At 49.6% G+C, this 17042-nt stretch overlaps 1 protein-coding gene across 2 annotated transcripts in view; it reads left to right on the top strand.

Moving 5' to 3' along the window:
- The window catches only part of LOC140397269 (bcl-2-modifying factor-like), a 162564-nt gene that overhangs the window by 52499 nt on the left and 93023 nt on the right, over positions 1–17042 (top strand). For both annotated transcript variants that reach the window (XM_072486142.1, XM_072486143.1), the window contains exon 3: positions 9131–9315. In XM_072486142.1, coding sequence (XP_072342243.1) covers positions 9131–9315 — 185 coding nt within the window. The remainder of the gene's footprint in view (positions 1–9130; positions 9316–17042) is intronic.

The following is a 17042-nucleotide window of genomic DNA, read 5'->3' as shown; positions in this document are numbered from 1 at the left end:
ATTGTTTAATTGGGATCTTGCTGTCTACAGGTAGGTTGCCCCATTTCATTTTTTCAATAAATTTAGTGTACCCAATTATTTGTTTTCCAATTAAGGGTCAATTTAGCGTGGCCAATCCACCTACCCTGCACATCTTTGGGTTGTGGGGATGAAACCCACGTAGACATGGGGAGAATGTGCAAACTCCACACGGACAGTGACCCGGGTCCTCAGCACCGTAGTCCCAGTGCTAACCACTGCGCCATGTGCCGCCCTGGTTACCCCATTTCTTACATAGAACATAGAACATAGAAAAATACAGTACAGAACAGGCCCTTCGGCCCACGATGTTGTGCCGAACCTTTGTCCTAGATTAATCATAGATTATCATTGAATTTACAGTGCAGAAGGAGGCCATTCGGCCCATTGAGTCTGCACCGGCTCTTGGAAAGAGCACCCTACCCATAGTCAACACCTCCACCCAACACTAAGGGCAATTTTAGACACTAAGGGTAATTTATCATGGCCAATCCACCTAACCTGCACATCTTTGGACTGTGGGAGGAAACCGGAGCACCCGGAGGAAACCCACGCAGGCATGGGGAGGATGTGCAGACTCCACACAGACAGTGACCCAAGCCGGAATCGAACCTGGGACCCTGGAGCTGTGAAGCAATTGTGCTATCCACAATGCTACCGTGCTACCCTTAAGAACAAATAAATCTACACTATATAATTTTACCGTAATCCATGTACCTATCCAATAGCTGCTTGAAGGTCCCTAATGTTTCCGACTCAACTACTTCCACAGGCAGTGCATTCCATGCCCCCACTACTCTCTGGGTAAAGAACCTACCTCTGACACCCCCCTATATCTTCCACCATTCACCTTAAATTTATGTCCCCTTGTAATGGTTTGTTCCACCCGGGGAAAACGTCTCTGACTGTCTACTCTATCTATTCCCCTGATCATCTTATAAACCTCTGTCAAGTCGCCCCTCATCCTTCTCTGTTCTAATGAGAAAAGGCCTAGCACCCTCAACCTTTCCTCGTAAGACCTACTCTCCATTCCAGGCAACATCCTGGTAAATCTCCTTTGCACCTTTTCCAAAGCTTCCACATCCTTCCTAAAATGAGGCGACCAGAACTGTACACAGTACTCCAAATGTGGCCTTACCAAAGTTTTGTACAGCTGCATCATCACCTCACGGCTCTTAAATTCAATCCCTCTGTTAATGAACGCGAGCACACCATAGGCCTTCTTTAGAGCTCTATCCACTTGAGTGGCAACTTTCAAAGATGTATGAACATAGACCCCAAGATCTCTCTGCTCCTCCACATTGCCAAGAACTCTACTGTTAACCCTGTAGTCCGCATTCATAATCGTCCTTCCAAAATGGACAACCTCACACTTTTCAGGGTTAAACTCCATCTGCCACTTCTCAGCCCAGCTCTGCATCCTATCTATGTCTCTTTGCAGCCGACAACAGCCCTCCTCACTATCCACAACTCCACCAATCTTCGTATCATCTGCAAATTTACTGACCCACCCTTCAACTCCCTCATCCAAGTCATGAATGAAAATCACAAACAGCAGAGGACCCAGAACTGATCCCTGCGGTACGCCACTGGTAACTGGGATCCAGGCTGAATATTTGCCATCTACCACCACTCTCTGACTTCTATCGGTTAGCCAGTTCGTTATCCAACTGGCCAAATTTCCCACTATCCCATGCCTCCTTACTTTCTGCAGACGTCTACCATGGGGAACCTTATCAAATGCCTTACTAAAATCCATGTACACTACATCCACTGCTTTACCTTCATCCACATGCTTGGTCACCTCCTCAAAGAATTCAATCAGACTTGTAAGGCAAGACCTACCCCTCACAAATCCATGCTGACTATCCCTAATCAAGCAGTGTCTTTCCAGATGCTCAGATCCATGCCAAAAGTATGCAATTGATTGTAAAGTGCTTTTGGACATCCTGTCCTTGTGAAAGGCACTAAATAAATGCAAATCGTTCTTGTGTATTGAAGCTCTTTACAGTCATCTACACAGTCCCTTTTATGGGCAGTTCCTTCAGCAGTTTGCACGATCAGGTTTGCTGCATCGCTTCTTGTGTGCTTGTGAGAGTCAAGGGGCAGGATTCTCCCGAATCTCCGTGATGGCACAACCCCGCGTAATAAACGGCACGAACCACTCCGGCATCGGGTCGACTGGAAGTTGCGGAATCCTCCGCACTTCCGGCGGCTAGGCCGGCACTGGGGTTGGCGCCGCCCCAGCCGGCGCCGAAGGGCCGGCACGAGTTAGCACATGCGTAGAACCGTCCCACGCATGCACAGACCGGCCGGCTGGATCCCTAGAGGGGCCGGCGCGGAAAGAAGGAGTGCCCCCACGGCACAGGCCCGCCCGCAGATAGTTGGGCCCTGATCGTGGGCCAGGCCAGGCCCCGGGGCTGGATCCACCCCCCCCCCCCCCCCCAAGGACCGCACCAGCAGCCCACCAGCCAGGTCCCGCCGTGTGGGACCATGTCCAATGTCCAATTCACGCCGGCAGGACTGGCCAGAAACCGACGGCCGTTCGACTAATCGGGCCCCGGGGAATTGCCGGGGGGGGGGGGTCGCTGCCAATAGCCCCCGACTGGCGTGGCGTGATCCCCGTCGCACCCGAAAACCGGCGCCGGAGAATACGGCAGCCGGCGGCGGGGCGGGATTCACGCCGCCCCCCCCCGGGGATTCTCCCACCCGGCGGGGGGTCGGAGAATCCCGCCCAAGATTTAAAAAATGATGATAGCTGGATTTCTCCAGCCATTCGCTGGTGGCGGGTTTCCTGGCGGCGTGGGGTGGTGGCTTCAATGAGAAATCCCATCGACAGCGCCAGCGAACGGCGGGAAACATGCGGCTAGAAGACCGCTGAATCCTGCCCTACATGTGGTTAGCACTGTTATTTCACAGCACCAGGGTCCCAGGCTTGGGCCACTGTCTGTGCAGAGTATGCAAGTTCTTCCTGTGTCGTTGGTTTCCTCCGGGTGCTCCGGTTTCCTCCCACAAGTCCCGAAAGATGTGCTGTTAGGTGAATTGGACATTCTGAATTCTCCCTCCATGTACTTTAACAGGCGCTGGAGTGTGGTGACTCGGGGATTTTCACAGTAACTTAATTTCAGTGTTAATGTAAGCCTACTTGTGACAATAAAGATTATTATTATTATTATTATTATTATTACATGTTGGCAATGAATGTATGAAATTGATGGACTGGTAAAGTCTCTGCCGTATTTCAGTATGTCTGGAACATGTCTGTTCCATGTCTGGAACATCTTGAAGAAATGCCTTGTTGCCCCGCCCCACACGGTGCAGCCATGTAATTGCCTACAAGAGAAGGGGAAAAACCATGACCATTAATCACCAAATTGTTACAACACAGAAAGAGACCGTTCGGCCCATCATGTCTGTGCCAGCTCTCCGAATGAGCAATGGACCCAGAGCCACTGCCGTATCTTCTCTCTGTAATCCTACACATTCTTTATTTCCAGATAATAATCCAATTCCCTCTTAACCGTCCTCAGGCACACACTCAGGCAGTGCATTCTGATCCTAACCACTCGCTGCGTGAAAAACAAATTCCTCATGTCTCCATTGCTTCTTTTGCCAATTACGTTCAATTTGTGCCTCTTGTTCTTGATCCACCTACCTGCAGTTTTTCTTTCCCTATCTGTCCTGTCCGGACCCTTCAAGATTTTGAATAATCCTTTATCAAATTAACGGGGAAAAGTACCTCCTGCCAGACGATCAAATCCAATCAGAAACTTCTTAAAAATTCATTTACGGGATGTGGATGGCACTTGTCCGACCAGCATTTATTGCCCATCTCGAGATGCCCTTCAGAAGGTAGCGATGAGCTGCCTTCTTGAACCGCTGCAGTCCCTCAGGTGTAGGTACACCCACTGTTCTGTTAGGGAGGGAGTTCCAGGATTTTGTCCCAGTGACAATGAAGGAATGCCGATATATTTCCAAGTCGGGGTAGTGAGTGACTTGGAGGGGAACCTTCAGGTGGTGGGGTTCCCAGGTATCTGCTGCTGTTGTCCTAGGCAGTAATGGTCGTGGGTTTGGAAGGTGCTGTCTAAGAAGCCTTGTTGAGTTACTGCAGTACAAGTTGTAGATGGTACACACGGCTGCCACTGTTCGTCGGTGGTGGAGGGAGTGAATGTTGTGGAAGGGGGAGCAATCAAGCAGACTGCTTTGTCCTGGATGGTGTCGAGCTTGTCTAGTGTTGTTGGAGCTGGACTCATCCAGGCAAGTAGGGAGTATTCCATCACACTCCTGACTTGTGCCTTGTAGATGATGGACAGGCTTTGGGGAGTCAGGAGGTGACTTACTCGCCACAGGTCAATGAATTGAGTGGGAGAAGATATGATATGATCTCTGCTCCAGCAAGGGACCCTCATGAAAACATGCAGGGAGTCCTCAGCCAATACACCAGCTAGTAATGTGTTCCAGAGGTCCTATACTCTCTGAGAAATAGAGAATCGGCCAACATCCAGTCATTCTTTTTCCATATATTTACATAGTGTTAACTTGAGGTTAATGATCTCCTCGCTAATTGCCAGAGTCATGCTGACCTTGGAATAATTTTTATGCTTGCTAACCGGACACACTGTCCCAAAGCAGCTCTGTTGGCAGAGCAATATATTTATCTAAGCATTTGTCTTCCAAATCCACTCATTAATCTAAATGTTTGGAAGATTTTAGTGGGCGTGTGATGGGTTTTCATGATTTTGAATTTTTACTTGGAAAGCATCAGCAAAAAGCTCCATATCCCTTCACAGCAGCATTAAATAAAATGGGATTTGTGACTGAGCTGCATAAGGAGCTACTTGGACAGGTGACCAAAGCATTGGTCCATGAGATAGGTGTTAAGGAGAATCTTAAAGGAAGAGAGAGAGGTTGGAAGCGGGTCTGGGCAGAGGTCCTGGGCAGGGTTAATTCCTCCTGACTCCATCATGTGCCAGGCTCAGTCTAATTCAATTTAAGGTGGTCCACCGGGCACACATGACGGCAGCGAGAATGAGCAAGTGTTTTGGGGTAGAAGTTGTATGAGGTGCAAGGGCAGCCCTGCAAACCATGTCCACATGTTTTGGTCATGCCCGGAGCTTAGAGAGTTCTGGCAAGGGTTCACGAGGGCAATGCCCAAGGTGCTTAACACACGGGTGGTGCCGAGTTCAGAGATAGCGATCTTTGGAGTGTCAGAAAGAGGCCGGCGTCTTGGCCTTTGCCTCCCTAGTAGCCCGGAGACGGATTTTATTAATGTGGAGGGACTCGAAGCCCCCGAGTGTAGAGACTTGGGTTAACGTCATGTCTGGGTTTCTCAACCTCGAGAAAATAAAGTTTGCCTTAAGAGGGTCTACGCTAGGGTTCTCTCGGAGGTGGCAGCCGTTCGTCGACTTTCTCGGGGAAAATTAAAATCTCAGCAGCAGCAATCCGTAGCGGGGAGGGGGGTGGAGGGGGGGGGGGTGCTTCATTGGGATGGTGTGGGAAGACTGAGTCGCGTGGGGTAATGTCTATTTAATTGTTCTTGTATATTCTCTTTTTGCACTATGTTAATGTTCACTCTAGTTTGTTTTGTTATTATTGTTACGACTGTTTTATTATGAAAAATTTTGCAAAACCTTAATAGAAATACATTTTTTAAAAAAAGTAAGAGAGGTCGAGACGTTTAGGAAGAGCATTGCAGAGTTTAGGGCCCAGAACGCAAAAAGCATGACTCTAATGGCAGAGCAACAAAAATCAGGAATGCTGAGGATGAGGGTGCAGGAATCTCACAGGGCTTGTAGGGCTGATGAGTTCTCAGGGATGGAGAGTGTTGAGACCATGGAGGGATTTGAACACAAGGATGTGACTTTTACGAGGAAATCTTAGATGGGTTAGGCCTGAATCCGCTGGAGCTTAGAAGCGTAAGAGGTGACTTGATTGAAACATATAAGGTTCCATGGGTCTTCACAGGGTGGATGTGGAGAGTATTTTTCATCTTCTGGGTTAATCTAGACCTCGGGGTCTTTAACAATATGGGGTCACCCGTTTAAAACGGAGATGAGGTGACAGTGCTGTGAGTCTTTGGAGCACTATTCTTGAAAAGCTGCTGGAAGCAGAGTCTTGGAATATTTTTAAGGTAGAGGTGGATAGATTCTTGGTAAGCAAGGGGGTGACAGATTATCGGGGGTGGGCAGGATGCAAATTTAAGGTGACTGTCGGATCAGCCATGATCTTATCAAATGGGGCAGCACGGTGGCGCAGTTGTAGCACTGCAGTCTCACGGCGCTGAGGTCCCAGGTTCGATCCCGGCTCTGGGTCACTGTCCATGTGGAGTTTGCACATTCTCCCCGTGTCTATGTAGGTTTCACCCCCACAACCCAAAAAGATGTGCAGGGTAGGTGGATTGACCATGCTAAATTGCCCCTTAATTGGAAAAAATGAATTGGGTACTCTAAATTTATTTTTTTTAAATGAGGAGCTGAATGGTCCACTCCTGCTCTTCGTTCTTATATAACATTGTACAAGAGAAACTCTTTTGTAAAGTGACACTTAAAAGTTGCCACTGTGGTAACAACTCTTGGGCCTACCTCATCTGCAGTGAATGTTTTCTGTGTATGAGTTGGATACAGTCAATGTTATTTGTCTGCAATTTGCCTTCCCTCTGCATGGCTCACGAGCTCCCCCAGTGGCTGAATAAGTGTAATGCTGAACTATGAAACAAGGTCTGGTAGTGAGCTGTTAATCCCAGAGGGACGGCGGGGGGGCTCTGTTGAGTTTACTGAGTTGTTCCAGAGTGGGGAAAGGGGAATGGGTCAGGGGATGTAAGTTCCTCTTATTTTAGGGAGATGACAGATCAGGAAAGGCTAGCTTGCTAGCCGAGGATGCCCTGCTGGGACCTGAGCATGTGTGGATATCAGATGATCCCTTGGCGTGAGGCCTTCCATGGCCAATTAGTCCCCTTGAACTCTTTGCTTCCTGTCAGAAAGAAAGACTGGCTGTTCGAGCACAGCACTGAAGTGGGCCTTGGGTTTGGGGGTGGGGAAATTGGCACTTTTGAGAGAGACAGGAAAATAGTAACTTTCTGATTAAAATTTGTCTGAACTATTTTCATAAACTGGGTGGGTGGGGTGGGGTGGGGCGGTCACGTGGTAGTAGGGAGGGTGAGGCGGGTTGGTTGTCCCTCCTTCCTTTTGCTATGCTGACTGCAATCCTCAATCTGCAGAGAAATGATAGCCCCTCTATCCGATTCTTGAAGCCCAGCTCAGTCAGACCGGTTGCCCCTTACTGGGGCTTTGACTTTTAGCTGCCCCTCTGACATCTGCCCCAATTTTTAATTCAGTCAGAGTTGATAGGAGAGATGTGTAGCTGGCAGCTTCTCGATACTATCCCTTTCACGACTTTGCCCAAAGTCAGAATGACCCCCATGGGCTAATCTCTCTCCCTGTCCCAATGCACTGAAATTTGAATCGCTTTGAAGCATACTCAGTCAGTTAACAGTTTGAATGTACCCTTTTATTGTGTTGCAAAGAGGTATTTGTGCAACCACGCGTGCTTTTGGATGTTGACGTATCTGTGACTTCATGAATGTGCACGTTTGTTTGTGTATTTGTGTCCATGTGCATGTTTGGTTGTGTAGAGAAGACCATTGCAAAGAGAAAATAGTGTAAACAACTTGCTTTGTTCTGAAAGAGAGGCTCAGGTTTGCCTTAGCTCATTGATATGTGCATGTCTGTGTACATGTGTGTATGCATATATACATGCATATGTCTGTGTATGTAAATATGTGTATCTCTGTGTATATAAGTGTGTCTATGTGTCTGCAGATTTACCCATTTATACGTGTGCGTACATGTGTATATCTGTCATGTCTCTGTGTGCGTCCATGTTTCTGTATATGGATCCATGTAGATGTGTGTGGGTGGGTGTCTATGTAGATGGGTGTGTGTATATGTATGTTTCTTTATTTTTTTTATCTGCAGAGAAATGGTTTCCCCCTAAATCCATCTTTATTTGCCCTTGAACTGAGTGGCTTGCTAGGAGGGTGGTTAAGAGTCACCCACATTGCTGCGGATCTGGAGTCACATGTAGTCCAGACAGGGTAAGGATGGCAGATTTCCTTCCCTAAAGGACATTAGTGAACCAGATGGGTTTTTGATGACAATCGATGATAGTTATTTGGTCACCATTACTGTTTCCAATTCCAGATTTTATTCCTTGGAACAGCTGCCATGGTGGGATTTGAATAGAGCATTAGCCAGGGCCTCTGGATCACTACTCCAGTGACATTACCAGTACATCACTGTCCACCCCTAAAAAAATGGTCAACGGACATGTGAAAGTTTGATCTGGATGAACACCACTCCCGTGACATTAAAGTCCTGGAGTGGCTCTTGAATCCAGGACATTCCAGGCCACAGGCCAGTGTGCTACCAACTGGGCCACTCAGGGTGTATGCATGGGTATCCTTGTATATGTATGAGTGTATATGTGTATATCTATGTATGCGTTTGTGTATGTATCTGTGAATATGTATGTGTCTGTGTGTTGTCATGTGTGTGTCCGACATGTGTATATGTGCGTATTCGTCTTTGTGTGTGTGTGCATATCCGTCCATGTGTGTGTCTGTCCATCTGCGTACATGTGTGCGTCCATATTTGTGTGTGTCTGTGTATCCATATGTGCCTGTGTGTCCTTGTGTGTGTATGTTTGTGTCCATCTGTGTGCACATGCCCACATGTGTCATGTGTATGTATGAGAGGGTGGTGGGTGATGTATGTGGGGAGTCCATTGCGAAGGGAAAGCAATTTAAATAATTTGTTTTGTTATTGAAGAGTCTCGAGTTTGCCCTAACCCAGTGATGTGATCACGATTACAGTCATAGAGTCAAGCTCCCACAATTAATATCCCCGAGTCCTACTTCCAGAGCGAGTGAAACTGGAACAATGCTGATGAGTGAGCAGAGCCTTCACATATCGCCTGGGGACACATGGAAATTTTGAAATGTAATGATCTTTTTAACAAATGCATCATTGCAGAAGCAGATTTCCTCTCGAGGTGAAGAAAGAACAGGGAGGAAACATACACATGCTGGTTTGTGATTAGTTATATTTTCCCACAGGAAACGCAGGGTACCGGCTGCATTTCACCGAGGTGTTTGAAGTGCCACGGGCCAGCACAGCATCCCGTCATGGCCGAATGGATGGCCTGCCGATGGATTTGCAGCCAGAGGAGAGAGTGGAAATTCGGATTGGCCAGAAACTACAGCAGATTGGAGATCAGTTCCACAGCTCCTACATGGAGAGGGTAGGTTGCAAACTACATTTGATACGCTGTTGCTTATTCTCCCTCCTCGAGGCACTCTCACCACTCAACCCGTCCTTTAACAGTTTGAATGCAGCCTTGTGCTGCATTGCACCTTATATTACTGCACCCTCGCCTCCCCATCTGCCCCACCCTCTCAACACTCCACAATAGCCCCACCCACCAGCTTGTCCCTGCCAGCCCTACCCCCTCGCCTATACCTGTCAGCCCCACCCACACACCCTTTCCAATCAGCACCACACTCACGGTCCTCCCAGCCAGCACCACCCCCTCACACTTCCCCACCAGCACTATTTCCTCACTCCTCCCCGCCTGTCATACCCCCTTTCCTGTCTGCCGTACACCCTTGCCGCTCCCTGCCAGCCCACTCCCTCGTTAAAGCATCTGTAGCTTTTCTCAGAAAACTTGGACCAGTGAAGTACTGTGTCCCTAAATCCAACTGTACAATAATAAAGGATTGAATCCAGAATTATAGTCACCATCGTAAAGTGTTGGCTGAAAGGAGTTACTGAGCAACAGTGTGAGGGAGCTGGATTAACATCAGTAGAGATACAGTCAGTAACACAGGGTGCTGGGCAGGGGTTACTGAGGGACAGTGTGAGGGAGCTGGATTAACATCAATAGAGATACAGTCAGTAACACAGGGTGCTGGGGGAGGGGTTACTGAGTGACAGTGTGAGGGAGCTGGATTAACATCAGTAGAGATACAGACAGTAACACAGGGTGCTGGGGGAGGGGTTACTGAGTGACAGTGTGAGGGAGCTGGATTAACATCAGTCGAGATACAGTCAGTAACACAGGGTGCTGGGGGAGGGGCTACTGAGTGAGAGTGTGAGGGAGCTGGATTAACATCAATAGAGATACAGTCAGTAACACAGGGTGCTGGGGGAGGGGTTACTGAGTGACAGTGTGAGGGAGCTGGATTAACATCAGTCGAGATACAGTCAGTAACACCGGGTGCTGGGGGAGGGGTTACTGAGTGACAATGTGAGGGAGCTGGATTAACATCAGTAGAGATACAGTCAGTAACACAGGGTGCTGGGGAAGGGGTTACTGAGTGACATTGTGAGGGAGCTGAATTAACATCAGTAGAGATACAGTCAGTAACACAGGGTGTTGGGGGAGGGGTTACTGAGTGACAGTGTGAGGGAGCTGGATTAACATCAGTAGAGATACAGTCAGTAACACAGGGTGCTGGGGAAGGGGTTACTGAGTGACATTGTGAGGGAGCTGAATTAACATCAGTAGAGATACAGTCAGTAACACAGGGTGCTGGGGGAGGGGTTACTGAGTGACAGTGTGAGGAAGCTGGATTAACATCAATAGAGATACAGGCAGTAACACAGGATGCTGGGGAAGGAGTTACTGAGTGACAGTGTGAGGGAGCTGGATTAACATCAATAGAGATACAGTCAGTAACACAGGGTGCTGGGGGAGGGGTTACTGAGTGACAATGTGAGGGAGCTGGATTAACATCAATAGAGATACAATCAGTAACACAGGGTGCTGGGGGAGGGGTTACTGAGGGACAGTGTGTGGGAGCTGGATTAACATCAATAGAGATACAGCCAGTAACACAGGGTGCTGGGGGAGGGGTTACTGAGTGACAGTGTGAGGGAGCTGGATTAACATCAGTAGAGATACAGTCAGTAACACAGGGTGCTGGGGGAGGGGTTACTGAGTGACAGTGTAAGGGAGCTCAATTAACATCAATAGAGATACAGTCAGTAACACAGGGTGCTGGGGGAGGGGTTACTGAGTGACAGTGTGTGGGAGCTGGATTAACATCAATAGAGATACAGTCAGTAACACAGGGTGCTGGGGGAGGGGTTACTGAGTGACAGTGTGAGGGGGCTGGATTAACATCAGTAGAGATACAGTCAGTAACACGGTGCTGGGGGAGGGTTACTGAGTGACAGTGTGAGGGAGCTGAATTAACATCAGTAGAGATACAGTCAGTCACACAGGGTGCTGGGGGAGGGGTTACTGAGTGACAGTGTGAGGGAGCTGGATTAATATCAGTAGGGATACAGTCAGTAACACAGGGTGCTGGGGGAGGGGTTACTGAGTGACAGTGTGAGGGGGCTGGGTTAACATCAATAGAGATACAGCCAGTAACACAGGGTGCTGGGGAGTGGTTACTGAGTGACAGTGTGAGGGAGCTGGATTAACATCAATAGAGATACAGTCAGTAACACAGGGTGCTGGGGGAGGGGTTACTGAGTGACAGTGTGAGGGAGCTGGATTAACATCAGTAGAGATAGTCAGTAACTCAGGGTGTTGAGGGAGGGGTTACTGAGTGACAGTGTGAGGGAGCTGGATTAATATCAGTAGGGATACAGTCAGTAACACGGTGCTGGGGGAGGGGTTTCTGAGTGACAGTTGTGGGTAATCACTATTATCTGTGTGAAATCTTCTGTACGTTCTCCTGATAATAAGCATATTTGCACAGCTTAGTAAACACTGAAATGAAGTTTGTTCTTGAGCTTTAATCAACTGTGCAGGTATTTTATCTATTCCCGCCACTTTCCCAATTTCTGTCTAATTTATTGGTGCCCTTATGTCACTCTTAGTATCCAGGGGTACCCATTCACAAATCATTGCAAATGACAATTTAATAAATTCATAAAAAGTATAAACAAAGAACATGGAACAGAGTTGAAAATCACACCATCCAGGACAAAGCAGCTGATTGGCACCCCATCCACCACCTCCCTCCACCACCGACGCACAATACGAACCATGTGTACCATCTACAAGATGCAGGAACTCACAAAGGCTCCTTCGACAGCACCTTCCAAACCCACAACCTCTACCAACTAGAAAGACAAGGGCTGTAGACACATAGCAAGTACCCCTCCAAGCCACACACTATCCTGACATGGAATCATACTGCAGTCGTTCCTTCACTGTCGCTGGGTCAGAATCTGGGAACTCTCACCCTATCAGCACCGTGGATGCCCCGACACCACATGGACTGCAGCGGCTCAAGAAGGCGGCTCACCATCACCCTCTCAAGGGCAATTAGGGATGTGCAATAAAAATGCTGGCCTAGCCAGTGACATGCCCCCTTTCATGGAATAATTGTTAAAAATGTAATTAGATTTGCAGTTTGACCTGAAGAATGTGGTGCAGTGGGTAGCGTCCCTGCTTCTGGGCCGGAATGTGTATGTTGGTGGGAGGTACAGGTAACTCCACTTGAATGATGGCATGGAGAACCTACACACAGTCTGTGCCAGCAGTTAATAGATAGTATTAATAGCCCTAGCTCTATGTGGGGCAGTGTGCCAGGCAGAGAAGTTGGCGTGCCTCATGAAATACTTGATAACAAAATGGTTGGATTAGTGTCTGTTCTGTGTGCAGAAGAAAAGAGGCCAAAGAGGGTATTTTTATTCTCTGAATGTCATTGCCTACAATAGACATGGCAAAACCTGTAGTTTGCCGTTTCTATCATATAAAAGCCCTCCAAAAAAACTTTCAGTCACAGTAGATTCTAGATCCTAAGAGCGAAAGAGCAAGGTCACAGTTTCAATCTCTCCAGCATTAACCCTCTTGAGTTTTATACCGCACCTTGAAATGGTGTGATGGGGAGAATGAGGTTATTCCTGAGGTTATTCATGAAGTCCCCACCTGAGGTGTGGTGACCCTCAGGTTAAATCACCACCAGTCAGCTCTCCCCCTCAAAGGGGAAAGCAGCCTTTGGTCATCTGGGACTATGGTGGCTTTACTTTTACTGAAGAATAGAATAAGCTTTTGAGAATATATACCACAGTGTTCGCTTAAAGCAGCCTCCAATCAGAGACAGCTTCAAGCTTCCTCCACCATGTGGGATAATGATCGATCTGTCACTCTGTCTGTAAGTTAGGACAGCCTTGATTCTGTCAGTTGATTGTAGATTTTGTACGGTGGGTCAAAGAACCTCCCTTATCGGGGCCTCTCTTTGGATATTTGACACAAGATTTCTTTTTTTGAAGATTATTTTTCTGGTGAAATATTCTAGCAAATGTGGCCCCATAACTGTCCACCCCCCACACTGTACCTATAAATAGTCAGCTATTATTCAGTGGTAGGGCCATGCGTTCACATCCCACTGCTTCATTATGCGCGGAGTTGCGAATGAAACCACCACCGCCAATGAAACCCCCCCTCTAAGGCAGAGGGGGATATCTCCTATCATATGATCACAGCAAAGTCCTCCATTGGGTATATCCCCAAGGCGTAAAGACTCTTGGCGAGATTTTGCAACCCCGTCATGGTGTTTTTCCTGGAGGTGGAGGCGGCTTGCCATTGGCTGCTGGTGGGATTGTCGGGTCGCGCCGAAGCCTGCGGCCTTCTATGTGGCTCGTTCATCCCATCGTCAGGAAATCCATCACCTAGGTGCCTTTGGTGGGACCGGCAAATCCCACCTGCGGAAAGGGTTGGAAAGCACCACCTGCTGTGTGTCAGGATTGAAACAATCGCTGGGTCAGCGCGGGGGCGGAGAATGGGGCGTCAGATCGGGTCCGACGCCATTCCGCGGTTCTCCGGGGACTGTAGAATCGGCGGCAGTCACGCGTGCGCGGACGACGCAGCGCCGGTCGAGGGGCACTGAAAAAGGCCCCCGTGGCGATTCTCCGCCGGCAACTGGCTGTGTTCCCGCCGGCATGGTTCACTCATGGTTCCACCCGGCAGGTCCTCAGATTGTCTGCAGTCACCCTAGTGGGAGTGGGGGGATCCATCACCGGGGGCGGGGGACTCCAGGACGGCCTGGCTCGCAATCGGGGGCCACTGATCAGTGGGCGCGTGCGATCTGGGGGGGGGGGGGGGCTATATTGTGGGGGCCAGCGCACCATGTGGGTCTGCCATGTTGTGCGGGGCCGCCGCTGTTCGCGCGGACCGGCGGCCAGAGGTGCAGGGCCCCGTAGCAGCAGCCGGAGCTGCGTCGAATACTCCGGGGCCCTGTTAGCCCCCTTCAAAATGGAGAACCACTCTGGACTTTCTGGAAAAAAGTCCAGAGTTATTCGCGCCCGTTTTCTCGCGGGCGTGGGGACATAGCCCCATTATCAGAGAATTCCGTCCTCTGTATTTATATAGCACCTTTAGCGTAGTAAGAGACCCCAGGGTGCTTCACAGGGCGCGATTTGACACGGAGGCACATAAAGAGATATGAGGATAGATGACCAAAAGTAATTGTTCAAAAAGGTAAGTTTTGAAGAGTGAATTAAAGGAAGACCAGGAGGAAGTGAGTCAGGGCAGAGTTCCAGAGCTTAGGGCCGAGACAGGCGTGGTAGTGAATGATGGGGCAAAGGGTTCCGGGATGCAGAAGAGACCAGAACTGGATAAAATAGCAGACTTATCTGTTGGGTTTCAAAACACAACATGACAAAGGGCCCCAGTGACTGATGGTGAGTTTAAACCACGAGTGAATTCAGAGCAGAAGTTGGTGGTTTCTTTATTTGGTAAACCATCAAGCCTCTTTGTGCAAACTCCCTTGAACTGACTGCCAACCACTTTGTTAATCTCCATCTGATGCAATCAATGTCTGCGCTCAACACAAGGGCCTGGCATAAGAATGGCTCGATGGGCAAACTCCCTGCAGGTCACCTTTAATCAGCCTGGTAGTCGCATTATACAATTCAAATAGAATTGTCAACAAATCCAACAATCAATCTCTATTCATTAGTCTATGACAAGCCCAGACATAACATGAAAGTGGTGGAGGCCTTTGGAAACTCTCTTTATATGATACCATGGGCATGATTTAACTAAATGGGAAAAAAGTCCCATGGTGAGCTCATTAAGCTCGCAGCGCAGAGAAACACAAGGCTATGAAACACAACTTGCGTTTGATAAGGGGCCTCAACAGAGAATGGCCGCACATAGCCCTGTTTCATGCACTGAGGAGCTCCGCTAGCCAGAATTCAGTTTAGCGAAAGATCGGGATGCCATTTTTAAATGGTGTCCCGATCTCCGGGGCCCCTGAAGTGACCTCTGGTCCTGCAAGGCTCAACGCACTGTGGGATTGATGCGCAATCAATTACTAGAACTCTTCCCCAGCAGCTTCGATACAGAAAGTGAAGGCTGCTGGGATGGCAACGGTTCTTAGAGGCGGAGCTATGTACATCAGCCAATGGTAGACTCCTGGGTCTAACCAATGGTCATCCACCTCTCAGGTACCGCAATACCTGGTACTACCACATTCACCCCCTGTTAAAAAAGAGCCCGGCGGGGTGATGGCCAGCGTTAATAGTCGCCTTTCGCATGGTATGACCAGGTATGGAGGTACCGTAATGTCGAGGGTAATAACAAAGTGTTCATAGTGCAGCAATCAGTCGATCGGGTGGCCTGGTCGTCCTTCTGAAGCGTCTGGGCTTCGGCGGTGATTCTGATGGGGGTCCCGGCGGTTGCAACTCCGGGAGTGTGATGCCGTCCTCCCAGGCAGCTTCGTCACCCCGAGGCGGCACTGTTGGGGCAAAAGGTGGACAGGGGGGGGAAGGCGCCTGTAGGGGGCGTCGGTGTGTGTTCGGGCCTAGGCAGGAGCGGCGGGAGTACCGACCCTTCAGTTAGGTGCTGTGGGGAGGGTGGGGCTGGGGGCAATGGTGCGGGTGTGCGTGGGGTTCCGGTGGGCGCCAGGTCCCGAAGGGATACTGTGTCTTGGCGGCCGTCAGGGAACGCTACGTAGGCGTACTGGGGGTTGGCGTGCAGCAGGTGGACCCTCTCGACCAACGGGTCCGACTTGTGCGCCCTCACGTTTCCGAAGCAGGATGGGTCCGGGTGTCGCTAGCCAGGTTGGGAGCGAGGTCCCGGAGGAGGACTTCCTGGGGAAAACAAGGAGACGTTAGTGAGGTGTCTGATTCGTGGTTGTACAGAGCAGTGACCGGATGGAGTGGAGAGCCACCGGGAGGACTTCCTGCCAGAGGGAGACTGGGAGATCCCTGGACCGTAGGGCCAGCAGGACGGTCTTCCAGACCGTTCCGTTCTCCCTCTCTACTTGCCCGTTCCCCCGGGGGTTGTAACTTGTCGTCCTGCTCGAGGCGATGCCCTTGCTGAGCAGGAATTGACGCAGTTCGTCACTCATAAAGGAGGACCCCCTATCACTGTGAATGTATGCGGGGAAACCGAACAGTGTAAAGATACCCTGGAGGGCCTTGATGACGGTGGTTGTGGTCATGTCTGGGCAGGGGATGGCGAATGGGAACCGGGAGTACTCGTCAATCACGTTAAGGAAGTACGTGTTGCGGTCGGTGGAGGGGAGGGGGCCTTTGAAATCCATGCTGAGGCGTTCAAAGGGACGGGAAGCCTTTATCAGGTGCGCCCTCTCTGGCCGGTAGAAGTGCGGTTTGCACTCCGCGCAGATTTGGCAGACCCTGGTGACAGTCCTGACCTCCTCGATGGAGTAGGGCTGGTTACGGGTCTTGATAAAATGAAAAAAAAGAGTGACCCCCGGGTGGCAGAGGTTCTCGTGGAGGGATCGGAGGCGGTCCATTTATGCGGTGGCACAAGTGCCGCGGGACAGGGCATCAGGAGGCTCATTCAGCTTCCCCGGACGGTACAAGATCTCGTAATTGTAGGTGGAGAGTTCTATCCAGCAAGATCTTGTCGTTCTTAATCTTGCCCCGCTGTGCATTATCAAACATGAAGGCAACCGACCGTTGGTCCGTGAGGAGAGTGAATCTCCTGCCAGCCAGGTAATGCCTCCAGTGTCGCACAGCTTCTACTATGGCCTGGGC

Source organism: Scyliorhinus torazame, chromosome 2 (assembly GCF_047496885.1).
Source record: "Scyliorhinus torazame isolate Kashiwa2021f chromosome 2, sScyTor2.1, whole genome shotgun sequence".
NCBI lineage: Eukaryota > Metazoa > Chordata > Chondrichthyes > Carcharhiniformes > Scyliorhinidae > Scyliorhinus > Scyliorhinus torazame.
The sequence above is the reverse complement of the archived record's forward strand: the minus strand, read 5'-3'. Positions and strand labels throughout refer to the sequence as shown.